A 27,677-nucleotide genomic window follows, 5' to 3' on the forward strand; every position below is an offset into this window, starting at 1 on the left:
GGAATTAAGCCTTAAACGGAAGGCGGTCAATACGTATAATACCTATTTTATACAGATAGCGGGGTAATTAGCGAGGGGCTGAGGGGTTCAGATTTTATTTTGCCAATATGCGTCATACCGATGTCAGTCAAACTACCGATGCCGATTTTTCATACGGCCTATTAGGATTAAGACAGGCATTACAGCAAACCAGGACTTCTAATTATTTTATTTTCATATTAGTACCGAATTGCTGCCTGGTTTAACCCTCGTTCAATTCAACTATCCCAGTACCTAATCACCATGTCTGCCAATCCATTCCTCTTAGCTGCCGACAATAGCCCAGATCTACTACCTCTCCTTCGAGAGAATCCTAGTCTAGCTTCAGAACAGGATCCTCACGGCTACTCCCTGGTTCATGCGGCAGCAAGTTATAACCATCTCGACCTCCTTCGTTCTCTAATTCGCGAGTTTAATGTGGATGTCAACTTGCGCGACGAGGACGAGGAGACGGCTCTTTTCGTCGTTGAAACTGTTGAAGCTGCTCGCGTTCTAGTTGAGGAGCTGGGGGCTGATATTACAATCAAAGGCTCTGAAGGATATACGGCTTTCCAGAAAATAGTCGAAGAGGGTGATTTCCCAGAGGTTGCCGAGTACCTAAAAAGCAAGGAAGAGGCCAGTCGCGGACAAGCCCTGTCGAATGGGACCGATAGGACCAATGGGGACATAAACGCCGCGCCGCCTGTACCAGAGGGCCTCAACATATCTGTTAGCACAGTTACGCCTGCAGAGGAGACCGAACTCGAAGTTGATCCCGAATTTCGAAGAAGGATAGAACAGTTGGCTGAACGGGACGACTTTCACTCCGATGCTGGCCAAGCTGAGCTCAGGCAGCTAATCCAAGATGCCATAGCGGAACGTAATCCTGCGGATCGCAACGTTCGTCCGAGGCAAGACTAGCCAGATTGGATTCATCGACTAGAAATACGATACGTATCTCAATTCTGTTTCCTGATATCCCAGAGAAGATATTCCCTTGGCGAGTTAGGTGGTCTAAAGATGGTACAATCGGCGCTATCTCCTGCGATATCCCTCGCGAATGTTGTAGTGCTTAGCGAGAACCATGACTTGGCTGGCAGGGCGAGTATTACCTCCGCCAAGGTTTGTCGAGTCCACCTTGGCGGAATAAACCCTTGCCAGCTAACTCGGCACAGCTTGCCTTCCTGAAGGTCGTCTGGGGCACCGGGAACGGTGTAATTGGACAAATACGGATCGATCTTGTCATCTATGTTGATTCGTGGACTATCAAGTCGGACTAGAGACAGCCACTCATATATGTCCGTAGCGAATTCATCCAGGTCTAACTGGCTTTGACTCGATAGGATAGAAATCGGAGGTTTCAACGATGGTAACTTCGTAGAAATATCCTTAGAGATCTTGGGGTGTGATGTATACTTGACGGGATAATGCCGTGAGAGAGGGTCAGGGACAGGTGCTACGCCATACGACTATCAGTAATAACAAAAATTAAAAAAAATGATATGGATAACTCACTCTTGGAAAGATTATTAAAAAGCCAGGTGACGGGTGCGTTGAAAACGTTCTTACACGCATATGCCAATCTGTCAAAGCCTTTCTTGCCGTGGAGCATCGATGGACTCCGGAGATCGAATTGTACAACTTTAGGGGCTGATTAGTAGTCATGACAAAGGCATAATTGAATTAATCGTACCCCATCTCGGTTTAAGTCCTCGTTTGCCCTTGACTCCATGTGGCTTTCCAACAAGCCCAGCTCGTTCATACGTCTCTTTGTCGAGATACATCGTAAGCACGCCTAGAATGTATTATTAGTCATGTGAATAACAACTATTACAAACATATCTGAGATGTGTATACCTTCTTTCAGCAAAAACACGTTCTCGGAATCTATTCTTCCCTCCGAGAGCATCATGATATTGCCTTATCATCTATCAATTCCAAAATTCGTGAGGCGATAGTAGCTGGAACCCCAATTACCTATCTTGATGTATTCGGTGAAGAAGTCACCCTCTAAGATTTGACCGACTGTCATGATAACCTTATGAAATACAGGTGCTCGACTCGGATCACCTGTGAGCTTGTCCTCGACGAGCTGCACTAGTTCCGCCGGGAGGATTAGATCTACCTAGGTATAACGTATCAGCAAGTGTTTTGGATGGATTATGTAGATATGGGTATTCATACTTTGTGCACAAAGTCTTGCGACAGTAACGTGCTCCATGGCTTTCCCTTGCTTGATAAATTTTGGGGATCAGGACGGCCCATTACTCCGTATGTGACAAAACATTTTGAGGATTGATAAACGCTCGGCGCTGAGAACGAAAACATTATTTAGGGTGGGAATATTGAAACCGCGAATAATAGATCTCACATTCATATAGAAATGTAATGCCCAGAATCTGGAGGATGACATTGAGATATTGAGAAACTTGAACTCAAGTTACAATAACCCTCCACCGTAAAATTACGGCCTCTCTTATAGCACTACAATGTTTTAAAGAATACTAAGTCAAGCAATCTGAATGAGTAAATCGCACTAAAGCGGGCCATGCAAAAATCAATAGTAGCGCCATACCAAGCACTCGGCCATTTTTCTCTTAGAAACACTCCCTCTTTTTACCATATGCTGTTTTCACATTTGTGAAACCCACACACGGATTCATTCGTTACCTGGTGACTCAAGTGGCGGCTATCGAGCAAGATTTCTGAACCTCAGATGGAGCGGCTTATAAGTAGAGACGAAATATTCAGATTAATCTGCCCTTAGCGACTACGAGACGCCCGAGCCTACAATGGAATACATCATTCGTTTCTCTCAGTCTCACGAGAGTTTCCGTTTACCAGAAATTCAGTCGCTCGCTATTGTTGAAGGTCTTGATCTAGAAGTTATTTCCTATAGCGACGAGGTAATAATCTATGCCATTACTGGTTTACTCGAAAATTCATACTTACGACTCTCTAGTCGCCTTTCTGCATAGTCCGGTTAGAGTCTGAAGATGCTGCAAAAGCTCTCCTAAGGCGCTCCGTGTTGGCGCAGACTATCCATGAGCATTGGGGTACTGCCGAGACATATGACGAACTACACGCCGCCGTCAAGCGTGATACTGCTCACTTATGGCCTAAATATAAAGATGTCTCGTTTAAGATTAACATAGACGCTTACCAAGGCTCCCGGTCGGATAAGAATAAATTGGCACTCATAAATACCTTTGCCTATCTTCCTTTTGAAGGATTAATTCTTCTAAAGTCTCCAAACCAGGAATTTACTATATTCGAACAGTGGGAATTTGATTCCGTACCGCGTAACCTACCTAACCCCTTAAAGATACACTTCGGCCGTCTCGTAGGTCATAGCGTGCGCGAGTTGATCAAAACCTACGACCTCAAAAAGCGAGGATATATCAGCACGACCTCTATGGACTCGGAATTAGCTTTAGTTACGGCCAACATTTCCCTTGCCGCGCCAGGGAAGATCTTCTACGACCCCTTTGTCGGGACTGGAAGCTTTCCCATAGCATGTGCGCATTTTGGCGCCCTCGGCCTAGGAAGCGACATCGACGGCCGTAGCGTCAGGGGCGAAGGTGGGAAGAAGAGCTTAAAAGGTAATTTTAAGCAGTACGGGCTGGAAAGTCTGCTTGGCGGCGTTTTTGTTAGCGACTTGACCAACAGCCCCGTACGAAGAGCGCGGATACTCGACGGCATCGTCTGTGATCCGCCGTACGGCGTGAGAGAGGGATTAAAAGTTCTCGGGTGTAGAGACCCGGAGAAGGACGCCTGGCTCGTGGAGAAGGGAAAGCGGTCGTACCAGTTGGTTATGTATTCCCAGAAAAACCGGATGTTAATCGCTAACAGAAGTCAGAAAACCGACATTTGTCCCTCCGAAGAGACCATACAGTTTTACAGCTATGTTAGATGACATATTGGATTTTGCCTCGGATACTCTAGTGGATAACGGTCGTCTGTCTTTCTGGATGCCGTCGGCTAATGACGAAGAGCAAGAAATCCCTATACCAACGCACCCGTGCCTAAGCGTCGTGGTCGTCTGCTCGCAGGTGTTCAATAAATGTATGCTTGTTATATATCCACTTTTGTGGGTGTCTCGACTGACAAGGTTCCTCAGGGTCACGAAGGCTAATTACTTACCGCCGTCTACCGGATTCGGATGTTGACGTGGCTGCGTTGGCGCAAAGGAAGCGGGAAGAACAGGTGAAGGGCCGTACTGCAGATGACTTAAATTCGTTCCGCCGAGCGTATTTTAGGGGGTTCAAACCAGAGGAAGCGAACGCAGATGTCGTGGGTGGGTGATTAATAGAGGGATCCTATTTCGATGATCTTCTCATACCTCCTTTTCAATAGGAGGGAAAGTGGGTACTTACTATGCTGGGGATTGGCACCAAGCTGACGAGATGAATCCTTTGAGTGCGACGTGATCCTAAAGCTGATTGCGGGGATTAAGTACGCGCAGTTGAGGTTCAAGATGAAGTCTAACAAAATATCAGATAACCTCATTCGAAAATCGTCATCTTGGTATATTTTGTATCGCTATAAGAAAGGGAAGGTTAGGATTGATAAATAGCGCTAATCGTAGCCGCAACCCCTATTCCCAAATAATTTCCATATTTAGGCGTGTATAGCTACGTACTTAGGTACATACCTTTCCGACTCTTAGGTATAGTAATATTCAGCTCTGAACGTAACAATAAAATAGGACCAGGCTGATAGAACTTTCGGTGATTTACTCATTTGACAATTGACTACGCTAAGCCCGGTGCAGGAAACTACATTAAGCTGTCTAGACTTCCCCTCATATCCACTGCTCCCGCTCAGCCGTCGAGCAAGGTTCTCTTTGCGTCTTCACGCAGTCTGGTCTTCACGTGGTTGTTTAAGTGGAGGTTGGCGACATACGTGTATTATAGAACCGAATATTCAGCACGCGACGCGCCGCAAGTTCGGTAACTCGGAGTTGACGAGAATGTCGTGATCAACGTAAATACTTGCCTAGGTATCTAACTATAAAACAAGTCGAGTTTATAGTCGCCGTTTAATTAAGCTTCTCTACACAGCTTTTAGTCGGCGCCACCAGTGTTGCAGTCAGAACTTGTTGACAAGCTACTCGTTAAGCAACTTACCGCATTGCGCGGCATGCATGATGTGTACATGTATGCAGCACATGGCACATGATGTCTAAGACACGCATGAGGCAGCACGCTCATAGAAGAAAAGCATCATAGAATTCGAGTGAACACATTCCCATTCGATACTTCCGGATGCGAACCAAGTATGCCGTGTAGTGAATGACATTAGCATATACAATTCTCAGTTTTGCTTTTGGTAGTTTTACATATAGGTAGGTAGTATTCTATCGTATAATTCTTGCAAGTTCTAATTATTGCGTCGTCATTCAAATTTCTAATTATTGCGTCTCATTCAAAACTCGTTGCTGACTGTTGAGATAATTAGCGTAATATTGTTCCTGGCTTCTAGAATCCTGCTCTGTATTCCGTAAGGATTCTATTAATATTATATCGTACGGTCGTCGCTATCGGGCTCTGCTTATCTATTACCTCGTCCCTGCCATGTGCTTCTTATTCCCAGTCGCATAAGGGCTTATGCGCACTTCATGCGGTGAAGGTACCAAGGCCAAGGGCTATACTACGGGTCTAATAATAGGCTCACCGCCCCTGTCCACCCTAGTTATTGGGTCCTAATTCTTCTCCACCCCCAGACCAAGGCTCCAACGCCTGCTACAACGCCTGCCTTTTGCTACAATCCTGCAACAAGTTTAAGCCGACATTCACGAGTTTACGTACGGCTTTAGTTTCTTACGACCCTTTTTTTTGGGACCTCTCTCCAATCTTCCTCATTGCTCATGCTAACCAACCTCTAAACTTCTACCTCTGCTTGATTGACATCACGAGATACTTCTTTTTCTTCTTTTCGGCGCTGTTTCTTAACCTTTTCTATTATCTTTTTTTACTAGGACCAATCTTACATTAATTTACTTGTACATTTTTGGGTTGGCACATCACATAGCATAAGGCTTCATTGTCCAACCTTACGCGCAAGCCCCCTTCGCGTTGTTACGAGAGACATCACTTAAAAGAGAGACAAAGAGTCGCCACGCAAATTTCCCATCAACCACACAACATCCAACAGTCATGCCTAGTAATCCACCCCCAGAACTCCCTCCAAGAACGCATAGTTCATCATGTCCCGACCCCGAAGAAGCGTTCCGATTTACGGGTAGTAGTTGGCGATCAACTCAAGATGGACTCGAGATGAATATCGATAGTCCAGAAACGTCATCATCCCCTGAACCAGTCAGCGCACCACTCGCCGATATTCAGCACGGCACTTCAGACTCGCGATCCGCTACAGAATCCCCTAGACCGGATTCGATGAGTCGCGAATCCACACTCTCTCCTGACCGCCCCGGCACGTTATCCCAAACCACGTCAGCGCATAAGCCCACCGATGCAGAGCACGATGCATCGGCCAGAAGTGACACAGATGCGCCGTCAGGGCCGCAGCGATCGAGCGGCAATTACGACATTGTAACTTCCATCGGCGCGGACGGTGAGAAATTGGAATATGGTGTAATGCCCGGTCGGTTGCAACCGGGGGACGCTTATGCGCCTTCGATGGGATACGACCATTCCAACATTCGAGTAAGTTCCATGCGCCCCTATTTTTAAGGGGAATAAGCGACTATACCTATTGCCGTGACGGATTTATTTGTGCTAACGTCGTTCAAGATAATACCGACATCTCCCTCATCTTTCCTACGGCCAGGTAGTAAATTCCATGGCACACAACAATCGGAGCGGCAAGTATACGACGTGCAAGTCGAAATAAAATATGTCGACTTGCGGGAGTCATTCCTCTGCGGCTTTCTTAGGATTCAGGGTATGTCAACCAGTTTTACCACTCGTGTCTAATTCATCTCATTTCGTCGAATTCTGTTATATCGACCAAGTCGGTGTGGCGCATCACCCCCTCATCCACCCCCAACCTCGGGACCCAAAACCACATATGCTAACATGACGTACGACATCCAGGCCTGACTGAAGATAACCCGACGCTGACAACGTATTTCGAGGGCGAGATTATCGGCAGCAAATACGAATTTATCACGAAGCACGCGGGCTGGGGTGCAACGGATAAAATCGACCTGAGCCACTGGAGTAAATTCACAGCATTCCGACAGTACGCCAAACAAGTGCGCAAGGGACCTGTTACCATTCCGAACTTAGCTCAGCGAGAAAACATTTTTATGCGCTGGAAGGAACACTTCCTGGTTCCCGACCATCGCGTCCGCACCATTAACGGGGCCAGCTTCGAGGGCTTCTATTATATCTGTTTCAACCAGAAGGAAGGAAGCGTCAGTGGTATATATTTCCACTCCAAGAGCGAGAAGTATGTTTTTCCCCCTGCATCTGCCCCCTGTTGTGCTTCATATATGCACAAACGTGTACCCATCAAATTCCGCGTTTTCATTCTACCCACCAATACAAGAGCATTGTTGCTAATACCGATTTTCGTCGTAGATTCCAGCAGCTAGAGCTTAAGCACGTAGAGGACAGAGGGTGCTTCGGCGCCGTGGAGTTTCGATAGCCGTACGGAAATGAATGATAAGGTAGTTGATGCTCGGCATGTGGACGTCAGAATAGTAGTAGTGAGTAATTTTTGGCAGACGAAGGAATCGTACGGGGTGGTATAAACTGGCATCTCAATTTCTACAACGCAAATAGGGAGGAGTACGGAACTCGACACCGAGCATAGTCCAGCGCAGCGGTCTGGGTCTTAGTCTCATTTTTTTTAAAGGGAGGTATCACATCACGTTCACGACAGACGGGATTACTGCAGCATTTCACAACTTCGCGGTAAGGGGGTATATTGTAAGGGGTTCAGGGGAAATGCCGTACTACTCTATGTATACATAATGATGATCATAAACTCGCACTTGTGCGCCTTATCTATCTTAGCTCTTCAAGAGATGGGTTTGATCTTGAAATGAAGTGACGTCAAGCTGAAGACGAGCGCCTTTAGGTCTTGCACCAGGTAGTAGAATACCCGTAATCCTTCGGGGTCTGCCGATTCCGTTACGTCGATTAGGGAACCAATCTTGGCTGTCTATAATTGTTATTGGAATTAGTACTCGTTCTACAATGGCATCTAGGCCAAGTTACGGGGCAGAGAATGGGATCTACTCGCCTCGAATGATATGTGATCGTTGCCTACGCGAATCTCCAATTCCTGTCTACCATCCTTGTTCTTCTGCGGCCACTTGGCGTCGTCTTCCTTCATGATTTCGCTCGTCTTGACGATACGCTTAATCTCATCTACCACCAACGAACTGACACACACTGTTTTCTGGTTAGCCTTATTTTTTACTACTTCGAGTTCTTCGTTCCGGAAATGGGCGGTAGTTCGCTCGAGGGCTAAATAGGTGACATACTCTCTTTTCGGATTAGACTGTCGTTTCTGTAGTTGGAATTGTTTGCGTATCGAGCTACGGCGCTTCGACCGTCGCCTACTACTCTAATATCGAACTCTATGTTATTGTCAATTTGTCTTTTCTGTAGGTGCGTAGGTAGGACCGAAGAGCGGCGGCATCGTAGGCACGCGTACCTAGAAATTCATGACCGAATCGACCGGAGTGACCTGAGCTGTATTGGTCAATTAGCTTCAAGTTTCAAGCTTCGCGTCTATTTGCAGCTTGCACGTACTAATATCGGATGTAGAAAGGCTCGCCGGTGGAGGCCATATTGGTAGTTAATAGTTAATCTGGTTGTTGCGAATAATACAGCTGGCTGTACGAGTACGGAAAGACAATACTTGGTCTCAGATTGGGCTTGGTAAGTTTAATGACGGTATGTAGTACTGCGTTCCAGAAGGCGTTACTAGATTTAGCCTTGTCAATGTTGCGACGAGGCTTCACTGAAGATGGCTTGGCAGTGTAGCTCTAGAAAGTTTCGGCGGGGCAGGGGGGCAGCTAAGATGTGCGTGGGAACTTTGATGCTGGAACTGAAGCACATGTATAAAGTACCTAACTACGTACTTAAGTACTTGATGTTACGTGATTAAAAAGCGTAAGCCACAAGAACAGGCACACCCTGGGATAGCCCCGGAAGTTAAGTTGAGGCTGGCTCATACCTAAACGATCTCACCTGGCTAATATTCGGGTTACGGATTATTTAATTCAACGTTGCATACGAACCAATCAAATCGCCATATTCTTTCAAACCCAATCCATTTCAGGAGGGACAGATTTGTGCCAGTTGCTGGACCTTTGGATTTTGGGGCCAGCCTGGACTGATTATTGTTAACAGCATAACAACATCACCGCCGTTCACCTTTCCCGACCCAGCCCAATTTCCTCTGGGATGCATGATCGCATTGACCTCGTTAAACCACCTCTTCAACTGCTGGGACGGCTCTTCTAATTGTTCAATTCTATTTCGGCCTTGTATTTACGATACGAATCTACACGAGCCCTCGAGCCTTACGTCGCCGAACACGACCTCCAATATAATACTTCAACTGTCTACCTAAGCTTTATCTAACTCTCCTCCTTCTCGTCGGTCTATCCACCTACATACGCCCTTATAGATCTCCCCGAGTTTACCACGCCGGCGAGAGCCGCAACAATTGCCCAGCATGACGACCTTCCTCGAGAATGCCTACAGCTTGGTCCACCAGGACAATACCGCAGATGTCCCATCCATGTCGGACCTGCGCATGCAGCTGGAGAAGGGCACAGACGAGACAAAGGTCGATACTATGAAGCGCATCTTAACCGTCATGTTGAACGGTGATCCTATGCCTCAGCTCCTTATGCACATCATCCGATTCGTTATGCCTTCGAAATATAAGCCTTTGAAGAAACTATTGTACTTCTACTACGAGATCTGCCCCAAGCTCGACTCCACCGGTAAACTAAAACAGGAGATGATTCTTGTCTGGTGAGTACAGAAAAGAAGTTGCGAATAGCATACAAACCCGGTTGCTGACAGCTCTGGACGTTAGCAATGGTATTAGAAATGATCTTCAACATCCGAACGAGTACATCAGGGGAAATACGCTGCGATTCCTCTGCAAGTTACGAGAGCCAGAGCTGATCGAACCCCTACTATCCTCGGCTCGGGCCTGCCTTGAGCATCGCCACGCCTACGTCCGAAAGAATGCCGTATTCGCCATCTCTTCCATCTTCTTACATTCGCCGTCCCTAATCCCAGATGCTTCCGAGCTGATCGCCGCCTTCCTCGAGGGGGAAAGCGATGCTACTTGCAAGCGCAACGCCTTTTCTGCTCTGGCTAGCATTGACCACGAGAAGGCGTTAGTATACTTAAGCTCCGTCTTCGAGGGGATTCCAAACGCCGAGGAATTACTACAGTTGGTCGAGCTCGAGTTCATTCGAAAAGACGCGGTTCAAAATTCCCAGCACAAGGTAAAACAGCCCAGAATCCAAGTTGGTGGGCTGGCGACTAACAATCGCAGGCTCGTTATTTGAGACTCATTTTCGATCTACTCGAGGCTGGAGCTTCAACCGTCGTTTACGAAGCTGCCTCGTCCTTAACAGCGCTGACCAGCAACCCCGTTGCGGTAAAGGCGGCCGCGGCTAAGTTTATCGAGCTCAGCATCAAAGAGGCCGACAACAATGTGAAACTTATCGTTCTCGACCGAGTAGACCAGCTGCGACAGAAGAACGAGGGCGTGCTAGACGATCTAGTGATGGAGATCCTACGTGCGCTATCTAGTCCCGATATCGATGTTCGACGAAAGGCCCTTACTATCGCGTTAGAAATGGTGTCTAGCAAGAATGTCGAGGAGGTTATTTTACTGCTTAAAAAAGAGCTGTCTAAGACCGTCGATCAGGAATACGAGAAGAATGCCGAATACCGACAGCTCCTCATTCATTCCATTCACCAGTGTGCTATCAAATTCTCAGAAGTAGCAGCTAGCGTAGTCGATCTACTCATGGACTTTATTGCCGACTTCAGCAATACTTCCGCCGTCGACGTCATCAGTTTCGTCAAGGAAGTAGTCGAGAAGTTCCCTAAGCTACGGCCCTCCATCGTCTCGCGATTGGTCGACACTCTTAGCGAGGTCAGAGCAGGCAAAGTCTACCGTGGAATTATCTGGATTATCGGCGAGTATTCTCTGGAAGAAAGCGATATTCGAGATGCGTGGAAGAGGATACGTGCGAGTCTAGGAGAGATACCTATCCTTGCCTCCGAGCAGCGACTATTGGACAACGTAGACGGCGACGAGGAGAAAGAAAAAGAGCAGGTCAATGGCCACTCGAAGCCGACGGCGCCGTCAGGCTCAAGGAGGGTCCTGGCTGACGGTACATATGCCACGGAAACAGCCCTTACTAGCGGCTCGGCCGCTGCCGCCAAACTGGAAGCTGTCAAGGCTGCTCAGAAGCCACCACTGCGACAGCTCATTCTCGAGGGCGACTACTACTTGGCCGCCGTTCTTTCGGCGACTCTTACCAAGTTGGTCATGCGTCATTCCGAGATCTCTTCGGACAAGGCCCGGACGAATGCTCTCAAGGCCGAAGCTATGTTGATCATGATTTCCATCATACGCGTTGGTCAATCGCAATTTGTCAAGGCTCCCATCGACGAGGATTCCGTCGACAGGATAATGTCCTGTGTTCGGTCGTTGGCGGAGTTCTCCGACAGAAAGGAGTTGGAAACGGTATTCCTCGACGATACGCGGAAAGCTTTCCGTGCTATGGTGCAGGTCGAAGAGAAGAAGCGGGCGGCAAAGGCTGCCTTCGAAAAGGCCAAGACCGCCGTCCAAGTTGACGACGTCGTTCAAATTCGACAGCTATCTAAGAAGAACGTAGCAGACGGTGCCGACGAGATCGAGCTCGACCTCGAGAAAGCAACTGGCGGAGAGTCTGTATCAGAGGACCTTTCGTCGAAATTAAGCCGCGTCGTTCAGCTTACCGGGTTCTCCGACCCCGTATACGCCGAAGCGTATGTGAAAGTACATCAGTTCGACATCGTCCTAGATGTTCTTCTAGTCAACCAAACGACCGAGACTCTCCAGAACTTGTCGGTCGAGTTCGCTACGCTCGGCGACCTCAAGGTTGTGGAACGACCTACTACGCAGAACCTTGGCCCGCACGATTTTCACAACGTGCAATGTACTATTAAGGTTTCATCGACGGATACCGGGGTTATATTTGGTAACGTAGTGTACGATGGAGCTCACAGCACGGACACCAACGTTGTTATTCTTAACGATCTACATGTGGATATTATGGACTATATCCAACCGGCAACATGTACGGAGACGCAGTTCCGCACCATGTGGACGGAATTCGAGTGGGAGAACAAGGTCAACATCAACAGCAAGGCCAAGAGCCTTCGCGAATTCTTGGAACAGTTGATGGCTTGCACGAATATGAACTGCTTGACGCCGGAAGCCAGCATGAAGGGCGACTGCCAATTCCTAAGCGCCAACTTATACGCCAAGAGCGTCTTTGGTAAGTTTTCACTATTACACCAGCTATTTGATAGTATCCGCTAATTATTTGCAGGCGAGGATGCTCTAGCAAATCTGAGTATCGAGAAGGAAGGCGAGGATGGACCAATCACAGGTTTCGTCCGCATAAGAAGCAGGTCGCAAGGACTTGCGTTGAGTTTGGGATCCCTCAAGGGTTTGAACAAGATTGGTACCGCCGCTGCTTGATGGAAGGGGAATATCTAGGAGTATATAATTTCCAGCGCAGTCCAATTCCCGTCTCGTAATGGTAACTCGTAGTCGTTAATGAGCTGACGAAGAGGGGCTTTTGGGAGGCTAAAAACGATAGAGTAGCGATATCCATGATTGATGTCGCAAATGGAACGAATGCTCGTGTCGAGATAGCACGGACTAAAAACGAGGTGCTGGGGTACCTCGGCTATGATTTAGACAATGCAAATTATTTACGACGAAGCATACGGTTATAGTGTTTTGTAATCTGTAGTGATGTGTGTATTAACGATCGAGTAGTTTCTCATTCTACTAAGATATTATTCATTGGAAAGTTTTTTTTTTTTTTTAATTCGCATTTTCCAATGAGGATTAATAATGAGGATTAATGTTAAAACTTTCCTAAGTTAAATTCGGTTTATAAGGTGATTAGATTTCCACGTTAGTAAAACCTTACGAGTTTTCATTTACTTTATTGGTTAAAGTTTAGCTGGGATACCTAAACGCGGTTAGTCGGAATTAGAATTAGAATACGTACCATTACTTTGCGTTATATATATTCGGAATCTAAAACCGAAGCCATCGGCTTTGGTTTTCAACGTTTTTAATTGGAAAGTTTCGCCAGCAAAACTTCCCAATTAGCACAACTTGTTGTGCTACAGGGTATTTTTCTAATAAGAAACTCCTGCTACATACTTGGACGAGTAGCTTGTCGCCCTCCTTAGCTGCCTGTTGTTTGCATGGTGTTTGGTGCCACGAAGCTGACAATCAATCATACTTGTATATATCAAAAGGGGGAATAATTAAATCGATAGGTAGTTGGTCTATAGTTTCTCACGCACGTACCGTATAACAATACCAGGATTGCGTGTTAAGCAGCTTGGCACGGCGGCGTGGAACCTCGACCGCGTTTTAAAACGGCCGCTATGTTGTTGTCTGTCAAACGACAAGCCCTTCATCGACATTTTGATATTACCGCCAAGTGTGGATAAGCTATGCGCCTTAGGAGGTAGGTATTGATTTTGATTTATCTAACGCGCTTCTACTATCTGCATTAGGAAGAATGTCTCTGCATAGGAGGTAGTTAGTACCGCAGAAAGCTAACGGTCTGGGGCATGTATAGGCGGCAAATCGCTCAGCTCGGCACACGCATGGTGGCTTTACTGGACCTCATCACTTGCAGGGCGGGAACGTCGATGTAGGTAGGTGTGTAAGACAGGCTGGTGTAAGATTTGGTTGGTAGGGTGTTAGGCATGAATGTCACAATGTGGGAGGATTGGCTACCGTGTGGTATACTATGTATGTGGTTGTGATGATGAAGGATGGATATACGAATATGCATTTTCAAACAGATGTCTAGAGATCTCGGTTGCTACCTAATCTAAGATTCTATGTTTAGTTCGTATGTTTCCTTCGTATGTTTTGCCTCGTACAAGACAAGCGTATGATCAACTACCGGGTTGTATGTTTTAATGTGTAATATTAATACCAAGTTAGCCGGGGCTTTTCAGGAGAATAGCTAATAAGAGCAGTAATAAGAGGAAGGGTTTCGTAAAAACCCTCGGGCTGTCCCGGTAGACAGGCACCCCCCCAGTCTCTAGTCTCTCGCAACATAGACTTTCAAGGTCCATCTACCGCGTAACCCAATATATTCATTATAGACTTTTATAGCTTACAACCTAGAGAATAGCTTGTGATGACCCCACGATCACACGACATCGCATATGCGCCTCGTTGATCTTCCCCGCTTTCTTTTCCTCTCGGCCCCCCATGTCTTAAACAACTAAAGAAACTGGCGTAAAAAAAAAGGTCAAAAAAGGTCTGGGCCATATGTTTCGTGCGTCACATCGTTCCATCTCGGCTCATACCCGTTCCATTTTCCCACGCTGGTCTTGAGATCCTATGTACATACATACGGTAGTGGCATAATCAAACGACAGCATGATTTACACTAGGTACCGGCGTCGAAGCCTTTTCTGGCTGGAACCCGGATGCGGATGGATCGTTAACATCTCCCGAAGAGTATTTATACTTCTAAATCCCATCTGTGCCTGCCAAGGAGACCTAGCTATCTCTTAGTTATGTATCTATTCCATAGCTACTTCTGTCATATGATTCTGCCCTAGAGTTTATGTGTCCTAGAGTTTAGAGCTGTCCTCTTGCTTTGACTAACTGGGAACTTTAACACGACACCATCAACTATATAAGAACTATATAAACCACCTTAAGAATCAAACCCAACTCGAAATCCCATTCACCTTCACCTCTAAACTCCTATCCGCTTGCGTCCTCTTCGATCCGTATCTTTCTTGTAGCACTTCCAACTTCCAAATACATATAACAAAATGCCTATCAAGTTCAACGCACCACGACCTTTCTCGGCCACGACGCCAGTCTACCCAAGCTACCTCCCCGCTCTACACAAGGCGGGGCGCATCGAGAGGAAAATGTAAGCCCCATTCTTCCTATCGCCGTCGATACGTATTAACCCAAAGACGCAGTGCCACCGCGACAATCGCAGCCGTAGGAATCGGTTAGTACAGCTCATCCCATCTTAGCCTCAGAGATACTCTTCTCAGAGATACTCTTCATATAGTTCCAACAAACATTTATCGTATCTGCCGTTGAGATTAGCTAACATCTTCTGCCCCCGCGTAAAGGATACGGCCTGGCAAAATACAGAGCGGCCAAGGCCGACAAGTGGCAGCAGGAACACAACGTCCAAAAGGAACAGCTGTTCCGCAGCGCAGAAACCATTCCAGCAACCGTGCCCATACCCGTACCCACGGCGGAGACCAGTTGGAATGAGGTTGTAGAGAATGCTTACGGGGATCGCACGAGCCTTAAAGAGCTCGAAGCTGCCATCGCGGTATACGAGAAGCGGCAGAAGAACTAAAGCACAACTGTGTTGTCGACGGTTGTAACTATGTGTTTGGGAATTCGAGAATACTCTTCCCCGTCGGTGTTGTTATCTTTATGGGTGCGTTATGAGTACATGCGATTAGCAGGCGTCTAGGCAGGTTACCAGGTTACGTTAGGGTTATATGGCGGAGTTCCGGATGTCTTGAAAAGGACATGAGAGGACGGTGTGTTAAAAAGAGGGTTATTCTGTCCCTATTCCTATGAAGCTCGCCTCGATTTGGCGCCTTTGGTATTCTTATCCTAGGCTGCGACCGATATTAAATCTTTTACTACGTTTCTTGGTCAAGTCCAATATATCATGATTGTGAAAAGGCTGTGATTATTATCAATGGTAATGTAGGTTCCAAGATATGGATGTCCAAGATATGGATGCGTAGTCGATCTCTCTTTGCTTCTACCATGGTAAGCTGTTCAGGTAGGTATGTAATCATCATTAATGTAAGTGGGTAATGTGCCAACCATCAGCCAACCATGGCCCCAGGATGGATTCTATACCTCTTCTAGAAGATTTGCAATACGTATCGTCACTCCGCTGCGCACGTTCGGGATTCGAAGCTATGAATATTTTATAAAGGCGGATTTTACCCCTTAAGTCCTGACCGCTGGCCGGCCCGGCAAGATATTAAATATTAAACGAATCATTTCAGGTAGACACTAGTTAATGACGCTTACTCGTTACCAATTACTACCAATTACACTCGGAGTATAATTCAGGATCTACATAATCGCATGATTCCCCTTTTTGATTCATAAGGGACTTGAAGGGATATATATCTTACCGCTCACAGGAATTCGGAATTTACAATACTCGACCCCTATCGACTCATCTGACCTTACCGACTCCGCTCTCACTCGTTCGTGTATATAATTAACTCATTCTCATAGTATCCTACCTAGATAAAAAGCGCAATAAAGGGCACCATCGCAATGGCTGAGAACCAACCCACCAAGTATCGCGGCAACTGTCATTGTACCGCATACGTGTTCGAAGTTGACCTTCCAGAGGATATCGAAAATGGCCTGCAGTGTAGTTGCAGTTACTGTTGCAAGAGGGGTGCCGTCTTCCTGGCCCCGAAGAACAACAACGACATCAAGTTCGTGAAGGGCGATCCGGCCGCGCTGTCCAACTACAGCTTCGGAGGCGTCAAGCATCAGGTGAGTTGCATCGGAGGAAGCAAATAGTCTAAATGCGGAATTAAATCAAGAAAAATGTCAAGGTATTAGCTAACACCTCGGTTATAGTTTTGCTCAACCTGCTGTACTTTTCTGTTCCGCGTGGACGCGAAGAAATACGTAAATGTAAGTCCATACAAGCCTACCTACCTAAGTCTCCCCTTAACTACTAGGTATGGTATAAATAAATTCTAACAGTCTCAGTTGCGGGCACTCCAAAAAATCAAAGTATGGGATATAGGCACGCAGCCGTGAGTCGATCACCTACAGGTGCTTCCGTTAAAACGGTAGGAAGCTTAGCTTTTCCCCTTTACATATCACCAGGCTCGACGACGACAAGGCAACGCCCCCGGCGTGGAGCCCTCCTACATTCGACGGCCCGGAGCCCCCAGCCCAAATCGAGGGCGCAACGATATACACGGGGGGTTGTCACTGCGGAGCCGTCACTCTGGCTCTGAAGTCAAAGCCGATCGATAGCACATACGAGGGACTTATTATGGAATGCGACTGCAGCATATGCACTCGAGTATGCCCTTCCTTTCTCCCCTATTTCCTTTAATCCAGCAACATCTTTTTCTTATTCTCTCCCAAACAAACCCATACACCTATTCCATAGTCTCTATAATCGAATCATACCTACATACCTAGTATCTCACCGCTCCCCTCTCCATAGAACGCATACTGCTGGATCTACCCCAACAAACCACAGGTCACCATCGTAGGAGCTACAGAAATGGGATACTACTCGTTCGGCGGCGGCGTGTGGCGTAAGTCGTTCTGCCGGACTTGCGGGGTGCCGGTGCATAATAGAATCGAGGACTACACGCCGGCGCAGATTGAGGAGTTGCCTGTCGAGCAGCAGCAATGGGCTCGGGATCATCTCGACTGGTCGCCGGTTAACTTGCGGGTTATGGACGGTATTAATCTGGGCGAGCTGAACATTAAGCGTATTGATGGGTCGACAAGGTCTGGACCGCCGAAGCCGGGTAGTTACGTGGACCCTTGAGCGCAGTTGGTGTATGTTTCGATAGGCGTTGGATATTGTGGTGTGGGAGGTGTATGGCTGCGGTAGGCCTGAGAAAAAGTAGTGAAGTTTTACGAGAGAGGATCTTTGGCCACAGTCTACAGACTTAGATGGGGTGTCGAGATTTAATAGTCGGCCATAGACTTGATTTAGTGTTGTCTAACACAGTGAGTTGTCCATAATAAGTTTCGGTCTTTGAGTAAATATGTATAAGCGTATAGCAAAATATAGTAATTATCCTATACGCTATACTCGTTCATTCCTAGAATTATGTATTTTCTACAAGCAACTTATATGGTAGTCCACGGTAGATCATCGCATTTATTCTCGTAGCTATGCTTGGGATGTGTGAATCGATAAGTATAACCCTTCGTAGCTAAGAGCATCGTTTCTAGTCCTATGCTATTTCCAAAGTCCAAGACAATCTTATAAGTTTACGATAATCGAATCCGCGTCGAAAATCAAACGGCCAAGCGCGGTATTCTTATTGGCGCGCATATATCCATTAGTAGCCACGGAGAATATGTAATTCGTTGATGATGGTCTCTTTAGGTCCGATTAGGCAAGTCTTGGAGCCCGTAGCAAGCTACGTAGTTGTTTTGTGGAAATACCCTTTTATGGATTTGAAGAATTAGGTAAACTCTTCTGTTTGTATAAACGTCAAGCTGCTTTTAATCTGATTGTCGGGATTATACAGGAAATACTTTGGCAAGTCTACCCAGAACATAAATGTACATAGACAAAAGGTATTGTACATAGCAGCAGTGGGGGGTAGGAGGGGTAAAATAACGCCTTGCTAGCGTAGCCAGCTAGCGTACGTCAAGCAGGTACAACCGGCTTTAGGAGAGACTATATCGAATTCGTACAGGGCGATGTGGACTGCCATGCGTCATATCCCCCTTCTTTGTGTACAAACTTCAGGTACATATGCGTCTAAGTAATAGGAGATAGAAGTAACTAGAAAAAGTAGCCCGGATTATGTCACATACAAATACTAGACACATCTTCGCTAGTTATTTAGCCTCCTTTAGAACAGACATTACTCGTACATGCACTTAAACTTGAAATCTAGGCGCGAATAAACATAACAATGGCAGACCTTAAGCACACTAGGTGAGTATAAACTACTTCTCAACTTTGAGACAAGTATATACTAACTATAAACTAGCAAGACCTATACCCTCGCCTCGGGCGACAAGATCCCCGCCATCGGTCTAGGAACTTGGCAATCTCCCAAGAACGAAACTTCCAAGGCCGTAAAGCACGCCATCTCCGTAGGCTACCGATATATCGATACGGCTTTTGCCTACGGTAACGAAGCCGAGGTAGGCCAAGGAATCCGTGCTTCTGGCGTGCCTCGCGAGCAGATCTGGATCACTACTAAGCTTGACAACCCCTGGCATAAGCGCGTCGCCGAGGGTATCGACGCTTCCTTGAAAAACCTTGGTGTTGATTATGTTGATCTCTACCTTATGCATTGGCCCAGCTCGACCCGTCCCGACGACCTGAAGAAGCACTACGACGACTGGAACTTTATCGACACCTGGCGCGAGATGCAGAAATTGCTTGGTACAGGCAAGGTTCGCAACATTGGCGTTTCCAACTTCGGTATCACCAACCTCGAGAAGCTGCTAAACGACCCCTCTTGCAAGGTAAGTCTCTCTGCTTCTTCTATACGAAAAATAGGTAGGGACTAACGGTTCGTAGGTCAAGCCGGCAGTTAACCAGATCGAGCTCCACCCCAACAATCCCTCGCCGAAGCTGGTCGCCTACTGCAAGGAGAAGGGTATCCACGTCACGGGATATTCGTGCCTCGGCAGCACCAACTCGCCCCTATACAAGGATCAGACACTACTATCCATCGCCCAGAGCAAGGGCAAGACGCCGCAGCAGGTTCTTTTGCTATGGGGAATCCAAAACGGCTGGGACGTTATTCCCAAGTCCGTCACACCAGAGCGGATCGAGAGCAATTTTGCCCTCGACGGGTGGGAGCTGACGGAGGAAGAAATCAAGAAGCTCAACAGCCTGCCGGACCGCTTCAAGGTCTGCGGAGACGACTGGTTGCCGGTTAAGGTCTTCTTCGGCGACGACGAGTAACCTTTTGAAATTTGAAACTCCTGATAGAGACGACTTGGGTTAGAAGCCTGGCGCATTTAGACAGATAGATCTCTAATAAGTAAAATCGTAACACCATCGTCTTAATGCGATTTGATCGTGATTTGAACGTAATAGAGTCGTAGCCGTATTCATAACTTCCCCTTCCTAGCCTCCTCTTCTAGAACCAAAGCTACGCTCCTTCTCACTTGTTCTGCTAACGCTACCGCTTCGTCATCGTCTAATTCCTCGCGCACTCCGCGGCCAAACATGGTAAAGCTTTCCCTAAACCTCCCACTAGCACGTATCTCGGGCCGTGGGATGAGATGGTAGTGCACATGATTAACCACCTGCGCGGCTGCCGCACCGTTATTTTGGACAACGTTCCAGTCCTTGACCCCCGTGGCGCGCACGAGAGCCGCAGATAGTACGCGCAGGTAAACGCCTAGCTCGGCGGCTTCGCGAGACGTGACATCGGTTAACTTGAAGCGGTGGGCGCGAGGGCATAATAGGAGATGGCCCCTAGACAGGGGTAATATATCGAGGAAAGCGACGAGCGTAGGCGTCGAAAGGACGACGAAGGCCGGGGGCGCGAGTTGAAAAGGGTCGATAGAAGGGGAGTCTGCGGGGGGAGGTTGATCGGGAGGGAAAGGAGAATAGCTGGAAGATATGGAGCAGAAGGGACAAGGATCGGTAGCGGAGGGAGAGGCGCCGGGATCGAATGGTGGGATTATTTTGGGTTCCTGTTCTGCCATGGTGAAAGGAAGTTTTGATTCGGGTTTGCGGAAAAGGTAGGCGAATTCTAACGTGTCGATGACATTCAAGACGCTGTGTTGGGAATCGGTTTATGTGAATCAGGCTATAACGAAATAATGTATTTGGTAATGTAATGGGAAAGCAGACAAGCAAGCAGACAATCCAACGAATGCGCCGTATGCTGTGTAGTTTATAGGAAACAAATAAAAAGTGAAGAGAGTTGATGCCTCGGCGTGAGACTCGACATATTTCCAATTGGGAGATTATGCATGAGATTAGCTCCAATACATACAGACCAGCATTACCGCGGTATAGGCCGACAGGTTCCGTGTAACGCCAAGCCCCACATATAGCCGTCCCTCGCTTTTCGCATTTATGACTTTGTCATCATCGAATACCTATCCTTGTCCAATTCTGCCGCTTTTTTACTTTCCTACCGCCTTTTTTCTCAGTTGATTGTTAGTTACCTTACCTAGCCACTGAAAGTCGATCGATTCCGGCCATTGCAGTCATTCATTCTCACCCGTACCAACAAAAAAACAACTCCAACAGCCAAAGAAATAAATCTAAACGAGAGAAAACCCCCCCCTAAAACAAAAACGCAATGAGCTCCTCCCGCGAAAACTACCAAATCCCCTCCTCCGCCGCCGGCGCGGCTACCGGCGGTGCGGCCTCGGGCGCGCGGAGCAGCGCGTTCGACGTGGACGGCGGCGCGACCATGCACTACATCTGCGGCGACTGCGGCACCAAGTTCCCGCTGAAGCGCAACGACCCTATTCGCTGCAAGGAGTGCGGGTGCCGCGTGCTGTATAAGGAGCGCACCAAGAGGTAGATAGACTCCCCCCTCTTCTTGTCGTGTTTTTTGTTAGGGAAGGGATTTAATGCTAATATGATGGTAACAGGATGGTGCAGTTCGAGGCGCGGTAACGGGCTATACGGAATAAAACGGAATAGAACGGGATGATAGATACGCGCCTGATCCTTAATAGTGGAATCTGATGGTTTGGTGTCCCGTTTGGCTAGTCGCACCATCTCAAGATAGTTTCCTTACGCGGCAGAGATACCACATCGTGAACGACGCGTAGAAACAGGGCAGAAATCGTTCTTAGGGGTTCGACAGGATGTTCGGAAGCTGTCTGCGTCGCTACAGCCCATAGCATGTAACCTGGAGTTTGGGCGTTGGTTTACTAAGGGAACAAAGATATTCAAGTCTCAAGGAATCGAGCAAATCAAAAATTTGGTATCATTACGCCTATGCCCTCATGCGATCGTAACTCCCTAGACCCTGAAACCTTTGTACCCTATCATGTATAGTGACTAATAGTAAGATGAATCGCCTCCTTTATCCTCTTCTCTGCGTATGTAAATACTTGGCAAAGCTGGCATCGTCCATGACCGAATCTGCATTTGTCCCCGTCGCAGCCTCGTACCTAGCCTGTAAACCCTCGCGGTCCATCTCATCATCCACGTCGTCATCGTAATCATCTGCGTCCTTCTCGTCGCTATCATCCTGCATATCCTCATCGTCATCCGCTTTGGGTGGCTTCACAGCAGTATCCCTGGGGTTATTCACACCCATAGACATGCCCTTCATCATCTTGTCTAACTCCTTCTCGCGGGCCTTCTGCCTTTGGTCTTCGCGTTCCTGGCGCTTGCGCTCGAGTTCGGGGCGGTAGTCCTTCTTGAATTCATCCGCCTTCTCCCTTACGGCAGCGAAGAAGTCGTCGACGCCGGCTCCCGTCATGGACGAGACCCCTACGACGCTAAGGTGGGCGTAGAATTCTTCGAGCATCATGCTCATCGAGTTTAACAAGCTACTCATGTAACCACTGCCTGCGCCCTCGCCTTCGACGCCGCCAAACGCGTTGGAAGCCTCGTCGTTTGACAATGCGGCTTGGAAGGCGTCGTAATCCGTCATCCACTCCTTAGCAAATTCTGCGTCCTTGACATCCGTCTTGTTGAACACCAATATCATCGGTAGCTTGGTCTTGTATAGAATCGAGCAAGCGTATAGCATATTACTCATGAATGTGCTAGTCGAGGCGGTTCGAGGGGTATCGATGATGTACGCAATGACAGTCGGGAAGGTGGAAGCGAGGGACTCGAGGAGGATTTGGCCTGAGGCAGACCAGACGAAAACTTCAATTTGGCCGGCTGTAATAAGACATATAAGTCAGCAATTCTGCTGTTAGTTAATAAATCTTCATGTAGTAGCCATACGTGTATCAACAAGAATGTTCTTAATGGGCTTCTTGTTTGGGGTTTCTGGTTCTAAACTAGTCCTCTTCTCGAGCAACTTTAAGATCTGATCGACCTTTGTCGAGAATAGGTTTAGAGAGGTCAAAATACCGCCGTTGGGACCAAGGTTATACTGCTTCATGACTTCCTTGTAGTTCACCGAGTCGCGAATGTCGATATTGCTCTCGAAAGGAACATTAAGAACAGCCGGATCGAGGTTGATCACGTAGGGGGGTTCTCTCTGGCCGTGTAGATGTGCATTGATGCGTTGCATGAAGGTTGTCTTTCCAGATCCAGCCATACCCACGCACACGATGGCCACAGGTTCTGATGTTGCCGTTGAGGGCGCGGCAGCAGCGGCCGAGGTAGACTCGGACGTGGAAGAGGAGGCCATTCTCGTCGCGTATACTTTGGCTTGTAGATAATCTTTAGAGGATGAGAAATAGAAAGGATGAGAAATAGAAAGGATGAGAAATAGAAAGGATGAGAAATAGAGACGTTGAGATTGGTGAAGTGATTGCTTGATAATATTGATAAGTTACGTCCTTCTGACTTGAACAATTAAGTTGACGATTGCGGGGTGGTGGGGCAGATAGCTCTAGCTTTAAGGTTCTTGAGTTATCGATAGATCTACGGATTACCAGTTCCCGGTTTTATTGATTATTCACATATCGTTATGTGCATAAGAGACCAAGACTTACACCCACTACAACAGTCAACTTATCAATGGTAATTTAGCAGAATTACTTGAATTATTTATCTTCGCCTTGTTTAGTATCTTAAACCAATAGTAACTTATTTGAAGGGTTAGTTGCTGAAACAAAAATAAAAAGACCTGTTCATTCTGTATCTCAGGTCCAGGCACTTCATAACATCACGAACATCTATGCACCAAGAGCACAAAGCATATCGCAAAAACAAATATTTGAGGTGGCCGAATCTCTCATTTTCTCGCCCCAATGAGGGCTTGAGCTGTGATAACTATCCGCTAGGGACAGGGGCATTTTTGTTTTTGTTTTTTTACCTGTGCTAGTCGTCAAGACTAGATAGATCTTGTCATTTTGTCATGCCAGCAGCTTTCGTTAAGCGCCAGCGGAACCATTGCAGCTTCAGCAGTATTCATTCTTTCCGTTACCTTGCCACGCCCATATTTCTCTCTCCGGGGGTGGAGGATACTATATGGGCGACTGTGTGTATGTTTATTTTTCTTCCTCTCTGCTTGCTTGAAGACATAGAAGATGGACGGCGGCGAAGAGGCGCGCCAGCCTGTGGTGCGTTTTCCAATTTGTCCTCTCGGCTGCTCTTTGCGAGTTTTATTCCCAAAAAATTGACAATCTGGTAGAGTCGAGATGGTATCGTGGCGTCGTATTCGTCTGTACTCGGTGTGGAAATTAAAAAGCAACGCTGTAAAAAAGACAAATCCGCAAAGTGTGTTGCCGCAAACCTTTCCTCTTTCCTGGTCTCTTCACCGTTGTGCATTGTTTCTTTTCTTTCTTTGACTTTTCGCTCAGCGAAGAAGCTAAGACAAGTCGACTGAAAGTAATCCATAACGCCTAGTTCAAAGACCGATAAAGACCATGGGGATATTTTGTGAATATTGAGTTGAGTTGGTAGTGTTGTTCCTTTGGGTCATCAGAAATAGAAAAGTCACAACGAGTGATAACATGAGCAAACCGTGTACGTTCATACCCCCTTACCTCTCCCTGATATAAAAAAAAACTTCATCAAAATGGTCGGCCAACCTCGATGAGAAGTGGAGTTGTGGGTTTTGTCCCAAATGGTGTTCCAATCTGATGATAATACCCGGGAGAGATTGAGTTGAGGGAAGAAACCAGAGACAAGGAAAAGCAGAATCATTCAACTCCGTGACCGTTCGTTCCTCGCCAAATTCGAGACACATTCCAACGTCATATTTCTCCCCAAGTGACCCCGATATTTAGTGGATGTATATTGTTAGTGCAGATCCGAGAGTTCTCTAGATCGTCTTAGGCGTTCGAGCGTTGCTCATTTCCACGACGTCGTCGAGATGGTTGCACATGGCCACGAATAGGTCAAAGAAAAGTTTGCCGCCCCGTTCCATCTCCGTCTGCATGGTTCCGCTCCTCTTAAATGTCTTGCGACATCGGATAATTAGGGCGAGATAGTGAGCGCGTAGTCGCGAGTCCGTGTCCGGCGTGTTGTCGTAGGCGTACTGCGCCGATCTAAGGATCGTTCCGACATCGATGCCGCTCTGTAGGCCTTGCTTCCGAAGAGCTAGGCGCTTGAGCTCTTCGAGTCCGTACCTATCGGCGGCGCAGTACACGACGGTATCCCGCAAGAGATATTGTCCCACGCTGGCGACGTGCATTGTGGCCTCGACGGCTCCGCGGCCAGCTCGGTTGTTTTCTGAAGGGTCGGGTGATCCTACGGCATCCTCGAGCTCCCAAGAGTTTCGGTGCTTGTTATGTACCAAGCGTGGGTAGTAGTCACCCTTATAGAGGTACTCGAGTACGGCCGAGAAGATCTCGGGTTCTTCGTCCGGAAGTGAAATCCTCTTGCTCTGCGCCTCGAGGTATTGGTCCCGGCACGCCCGCTCGAAAAAGGGCGATTGGCTTAGGACCTCCTCGTGGGCCGCGAACAGTCTTGCTTCTCTCCCGATCGTCAATGTGACGATAGGAGAATTGAGGGTCCTTTTGGCGGGGAGGATCTCCTCGATCGACCGCTGCAGTTTCGCTAGTTTCTGAGGATCCCGAACCTTATTGTTGTTGTTGTTATTGTTGTTGCTGTTGTTAGACTTCTTCAGCCTCGCCGACTTGTCGACTCGGTCCCCGGATCGGAACGAGCGTTTGAACATGGCGGCGGTTGTTTTACGGAGGGGCGAAAGAAATCGAGACAGCGTGGTTGTGTTGGTAGTTTGGTTCGGGATAATTGATAAGGGAAATTTATTGAAAAATTCCCCCTTCTGAGTATAAATTGACTAGAGAGTGACGAAAAGAGTGTAGAGTAATTTCGGGTTTCCGTGGACGTAGAGAGTGAAGGGGTTGGTGAGTTTTGACGCACAAAAAAGAAAAGGATTTACAGGAGTCCAGGCAGTCTATCCCAGAGTCGATTCGAAAATAAGTGAACGAATGTATCTGGAGATATCCTTGAGGTAGCTTTGCGACCCTGATGGTTGTGGTGGGGGGGAGGGAGAACAAAAGGAAAAAGGGGGGCAGAAATGGAAGAGGGGTGTTGGTGATATTTATATTTTATTCTATATTTTAGCCGCATACCCTCCATTACGGGGGACTTGTTCAATTCAGTTCAAACCGGCCACTCTGCCGCCTTGGGGTTCAACTCTTTTGCTGTGGTAAACTTGTTCCTCCAAGCTTCCAAGCCCCCAAGCCTCCAAGCCGCCATCCCACCCACCAATTGCCAATCCATTGACAGCGCGGCAAAGAAGACCCTTGACCCCTGACCCGCATGTTGATTCGTTGGGATAGACCTCAGATCTCCGCCCCGATTTGCGCTCATGGCGCCCTACTGCAGATAATATGAGTCTTAATCGTTAATGGATAGATTTGGTGGCCGGGGTGGTCGACCTTTAAATCTTGGTCAGCTGCGATAAACATGTACCTAGATGCAGCATGACAAGTCACCACCCCCTGTTCTGCCTAGGTCCGCCCAGGATGTACATATGCTAGTGACTCCAGCAGTTCGGAAATCCGAAAGGGTACGTCGTACTATGGTACCAGGCCAAAATAAAACCACCCTGTTAGGTACCGCCAGAATAGGTTAGGCAAACCACCATACTAAATCAGTATTAGTTTACCTAAGATCTTTTAAAAGTACATTTAATACTTGAAGAAATAATTAATATTTTGACATTTTATACGTTTTATGTATAAGAAAAAAACACTAACATGATCTCTAGATAGCCTCAAGCCCCGCGTTTTGATTTATAAGTGCTTAAAGTGTTGAATTTTCTGTGTTTGTTACTGTACGCATATAAGTATGCCTTGAGGTATGTATAACAAGTCAAGAAGCAGCAACACAGGCCACACTTTAGCGCGCGACTTGTGACAGGGGTTTTACTTACCCATAATACCATAGTAAAGAACCGGCAAGTTAGCACGTGGCGATGCTTCAATGTGAGGTACGGTGATAATGGTAATATCTCCGATAATTTATCTTAATAAGACAGAAGTTATTCCAAGATAATAGAATGACTATATGCTAAACCTCTGTGTTCCCTCGAGATATTGCATTCATAACGCGGGCAAATAGACTTTCAACGATCATCTCATCGAATCCTCACGGCTACGTTGGGTCGAATGAGATGGACGGCGCGAAGCCAACTTATCATATTGCAGTGCACTGCAGTACACTGCCTCGAAGCTCGATAGTTGGCGCATTCCTCTTCGTGACTTAGGCGAATAAGCGTCTACCCATGATGTTTCTCGCTTAAGATGGAAAACGTGTAAAGCAAACGGGAACGAGTTGAAATGTTTCGTTTAGCGTGGGCGGCAGCGGGCGTGGGGTTGAAATACCTAAATACCTACCATACCGGTAAAATATAGTTTTAAAATATAATATTTTTAAGAAGGAATAATTCTTATATAAAGAATTATTATTAATATAAAAATTATTTTTTTTTATAAAATATTACGTTAATTAATTTATATAAAAAATATAATATAAAAAATAATTTTAAATTTAATAATTATTATTATATTAAAAATTATTTTATATTTATATAATTTATTATAAATTATTATTTATA

At 46.9% G+C, this 27,677-nt stretch overlaps 13 protein-coding genes across 13 annotated transcripts; 8 read left to right on the forward strand and 5 right to left on the reverse strand.

Annotated features, from left to right (window-relative positions):
- The first annotated feature begins 109 nt into the window (after positions 1-109).
- F5Y00DRAFT_200073 (ankyrin repeat-containing protein) lies at positions 110-1,206 on the forward strand. The gene has a single exon (XM_048005330.1). The coding sequence runs from the start codon at positions 283-285 to the stop codon at positions 937-939; it is 657 nt and encodes a 218-aa protein (XP_047860362.1). The 5' UTR covers positions 110-282; the 3' UTR covers positions 940-1,206.
- On the reverse strand, positions 978-2,469 carry F5Y00DRAFT_274041 (ribonuclease P 40kDa subunit-domain-containing protein; the record flags this gene model as incomplete). Its single annotated transcript, XM_048013291.1, has 5 exons — positions 2,203-2,469; positions 1,996-2,143; positions 1,712-1,813; positions 1,534-1,659; positions 978-1,474 (listed from the first exon to the last, which is right to left on the reverse strand). Exons 1-5 carry the CDS (start codon positions 2,344-2,346, stop codon positions 978-980), a joined length of 1,017 nt encoding a protein of 338 aa, XP_047860363.1. The 5' UTR covers positions 2,347-2,469.
- A 161-nt stretch (positions 2,470-2,630) lies between these two features.
- On the forward strand, positions 2,631-4,723 carry F5Y00DRAFT_248768 (tRNA guanosine-2'-O-methyltransferase). Its single transcript, XM_048009495.1, has 4 exons — positions 2,631-2,924; positions 2,981-3,825; positions 3,878-4,083; positions 4,139-4,723. The coding sequence occupies exons 1-4, from the start codon at positions 2,811-2,813 to the stop codon at positions 4,321-4,323; spliced, it is 1,350 nt and encodes a 449-aa protein (XP_047860364.1). The 5' UTR covers positions 2,631-2,810; the 3' UTR covers positions 4,324-4,723.
- An 858-nt stretch (positions 4,724-5,581) lies between these two features.
- F5Y00DRAFT_248769 (vacuolar import and degradation protein-domain-containing protein) lies at positions 5,582-7,922 on the forward strand. The gene is made up of 4 exons (XM_048009496.1): positions 5,582-6,686; positions 6,774-6,924; positions 7,077-7,434; positions 7,566-7,922. Exons 1-4 carry the CDS (start codon positions 6,177-6,179, stop codon positions 7,630-7,632), a joined length of 1,086 nt encoding a protein of 361 aa, XP_047860365.1. The 5' UTR covers positions 5,582-6,176; the 3' UTR covers positions 7,633-7,922.
- Positions 7,923-9,117, reverse strand: F5Y00DRAFT_248771 (Mago nashi protein). The gene is made up of 5 exons (XM_048009497.1): positions 8,748-9,117; positions 8,650-8,687; positions 8,477-8,572; positions 8,233-8,384; positions 7,923-8,151 (listed from the first exon to the last, which is right to left on the reverse strand). The coding sequence occupies exons 1-5, from the start codon at positions 8,783-8,785 to the stop codon at positions 8,008-8,010; spliced, it is 468 nt and encodes a 155-aa protein (XP_047860366.1). The 5' UTR covers positions 8,786-9,117; the 3' UTR covers positions 7,923-8,007.
- A 174-nt stretch (positions 9,118-9,291) lies between these two features.
- Positions 9,292-13,200, forward strand: F5Y00DRAFT_248778 (Coatomer, beta subunit). Its single transcript, XM_048009498.1, has 4 exons — positions 9,292-9,983; positions 10,048-10,468; positions 10,519-12,520; positions 12,575-13,200. Exons 1-4 carry the CDS (start codon positions 9,679-9,681, stop codon positions 12,724-12,726), a joined length of 2,880 nt encoding a protein of 959 aa, XP_047860367.1. The 5' UTR covers positions 9,292-9,678; the 3' UTR covers positions 12,727-13,200.
- A 1,874-nt stretch (positions 13,201-15,074) lies between these two features.
- F5Y00DRAFT_266597 (uncharacterized protein) lies at positions 15,075-15,625 on the forward strand (the record flags this gene model as incomplete). Its single annotated transcript, XM_048011963.1, has 3 exons — positions 15,075-15,178; positions 15,231-15,262; positions 15,390-15,625. 3 exons carry the CDS (start codon positions 15,075-15,077, stop codon positions 15,623-15,625), a joined length of 372 nt encoding a protein of 123 aa, XP_047860368.1.
- Positions 15,626-15,992: 367 nt separating this feature from the next.
- Positions 15,993-18,041, forward strand: F5Y00DRAFT_248790 (Mss4-like protein). Its single transcript, XM_048009499.1, has 5 exons — positions 15,993-16,806; positions 16,894-16,950; positions 17,029-17,075; positions 17,149-17,350; positions 17,498-18,041. The coding sequence occupies exons 1-5, from the start codon at positions 16,579-16,581 to the stop codon at positions 17,828-17,830; spliced, it is 867 nt and encodes a 288-aa protein (XP_047860369.1). The 5' UTR covers positions 15,993-16,578; the 3' UTR covers positions 17,831-18,041.
- An 897-nt stretch (positions 18,042-18,938) lies between these two features.
- On the forward strand, positions 18,939-19,945 carry F5Y00DRAFT_256039 (Aldo/keto reductase; the record flags this gene model as incomplete). The annotated part of the gene is made up of 3 exons (XM_048010351.1): positions 18,939-18,961; positions 19,017-19,500; positions 19,556-19,945. The coding sequence occupies 3 exons, from the start codon at positions 18,939-18,941 to the stop codon at positions 19,943-19,945; spliced, it is 897 nt and encodes a 298-aa protein (XP_047860370.1).
- Positions 19,946-19,969: 24 nt separating this feature from the next.
- F5Y00DRAFT_200260 (HIT-like protein) lies at positions 19,970-20,952 on the reverse strand. Its single transcript, XM_048005331.1, has one exon. It carries the CDS (start codon positions 20,695-20,697, stop codon positions 20,095-20,097), a length of 603 nt encoding a protein of 200 aa, XP_047860371.1. The 5' UTR covers positions 20,698-20,952; the 3' UTR covers positions 19,970-20,094.
- Positions 20,953-21,104: 152 nt separating this feature from the next.
- Positions 21,105-21,935, forward strand: F5Y00DRAFT_248797 (DNA directed RNA polymerase). The gene is made up of 2 exons (XM_048009500.1): positions 21,105-21,526; positions 21,601-21,935. Exons 1-2 carry the CDS (start codon positions 21,303-21,305, stop codon positions 21,623-21,625), a joined length of 249 nt encoding a protein of 82 aa, XP_047860372.1. The 5' UTR covers positions 21,105-21,302; the 3' UTR covers positions 21,626-21,935.
- On the reverse strand, positions 21,936-23,392 carry F5Y00DRAFT_248798 (uncharacterized protein). The gene is made up of 2 exons (XM_048009501.1): positions 22,919-23,392; positions 21,936-22,852 (listed from the first exon to the last, which is right to left on the reverse strand). The coding sequence occupies exons 1-2, from the start codon at positions 23,328-23,330 to the stop codon at positions 22,041-22,043; spliced, it is 1,224 nt and encodes a 407-aa protein (XP_047860373.1). The 5' UTR covers positions 23,331-23,392; the 3' UTR covers positions 21,936-22,040.
- Positions 23,393-24,673: 1,281 nt separating this feature from the next.
- On the reverse strand, positions 24,674-26,116 carry F5Y00DRAFT_200289 (uncharacterized protein). Its single transcript, XM_048005332.1, has one exon. It carries the CDS (start codon positions 25,767-25,769, stop codon positions 24,912-24,914), a length of 858 nt encoding a protein of 285 aa, XP_047860374.1. The 5' UTR covers positions 25,770-26,116; the 3' UTR covers positions 24,674-24,911.
- Between the last annotated feature and the right edge of the window lie 1,561 nt (positions 26,117-27,677).

Source organism: Daldinia vernicosa (assembly GCF_022497035.1).
Source record: "Daldinia vernicosa strain CBS 139.73 unplaced genomic scaffold F5Y00scaffold_75, whole genome shotgun sequence".
NCBI classification, from domain to species: domain Eukaryota; kingdom Fungi; phylum Ascomycota; class Sordariomycetes; order Xylariales; family Hypoxylaceae; genus Daldinia; species Daldinia vernicosa.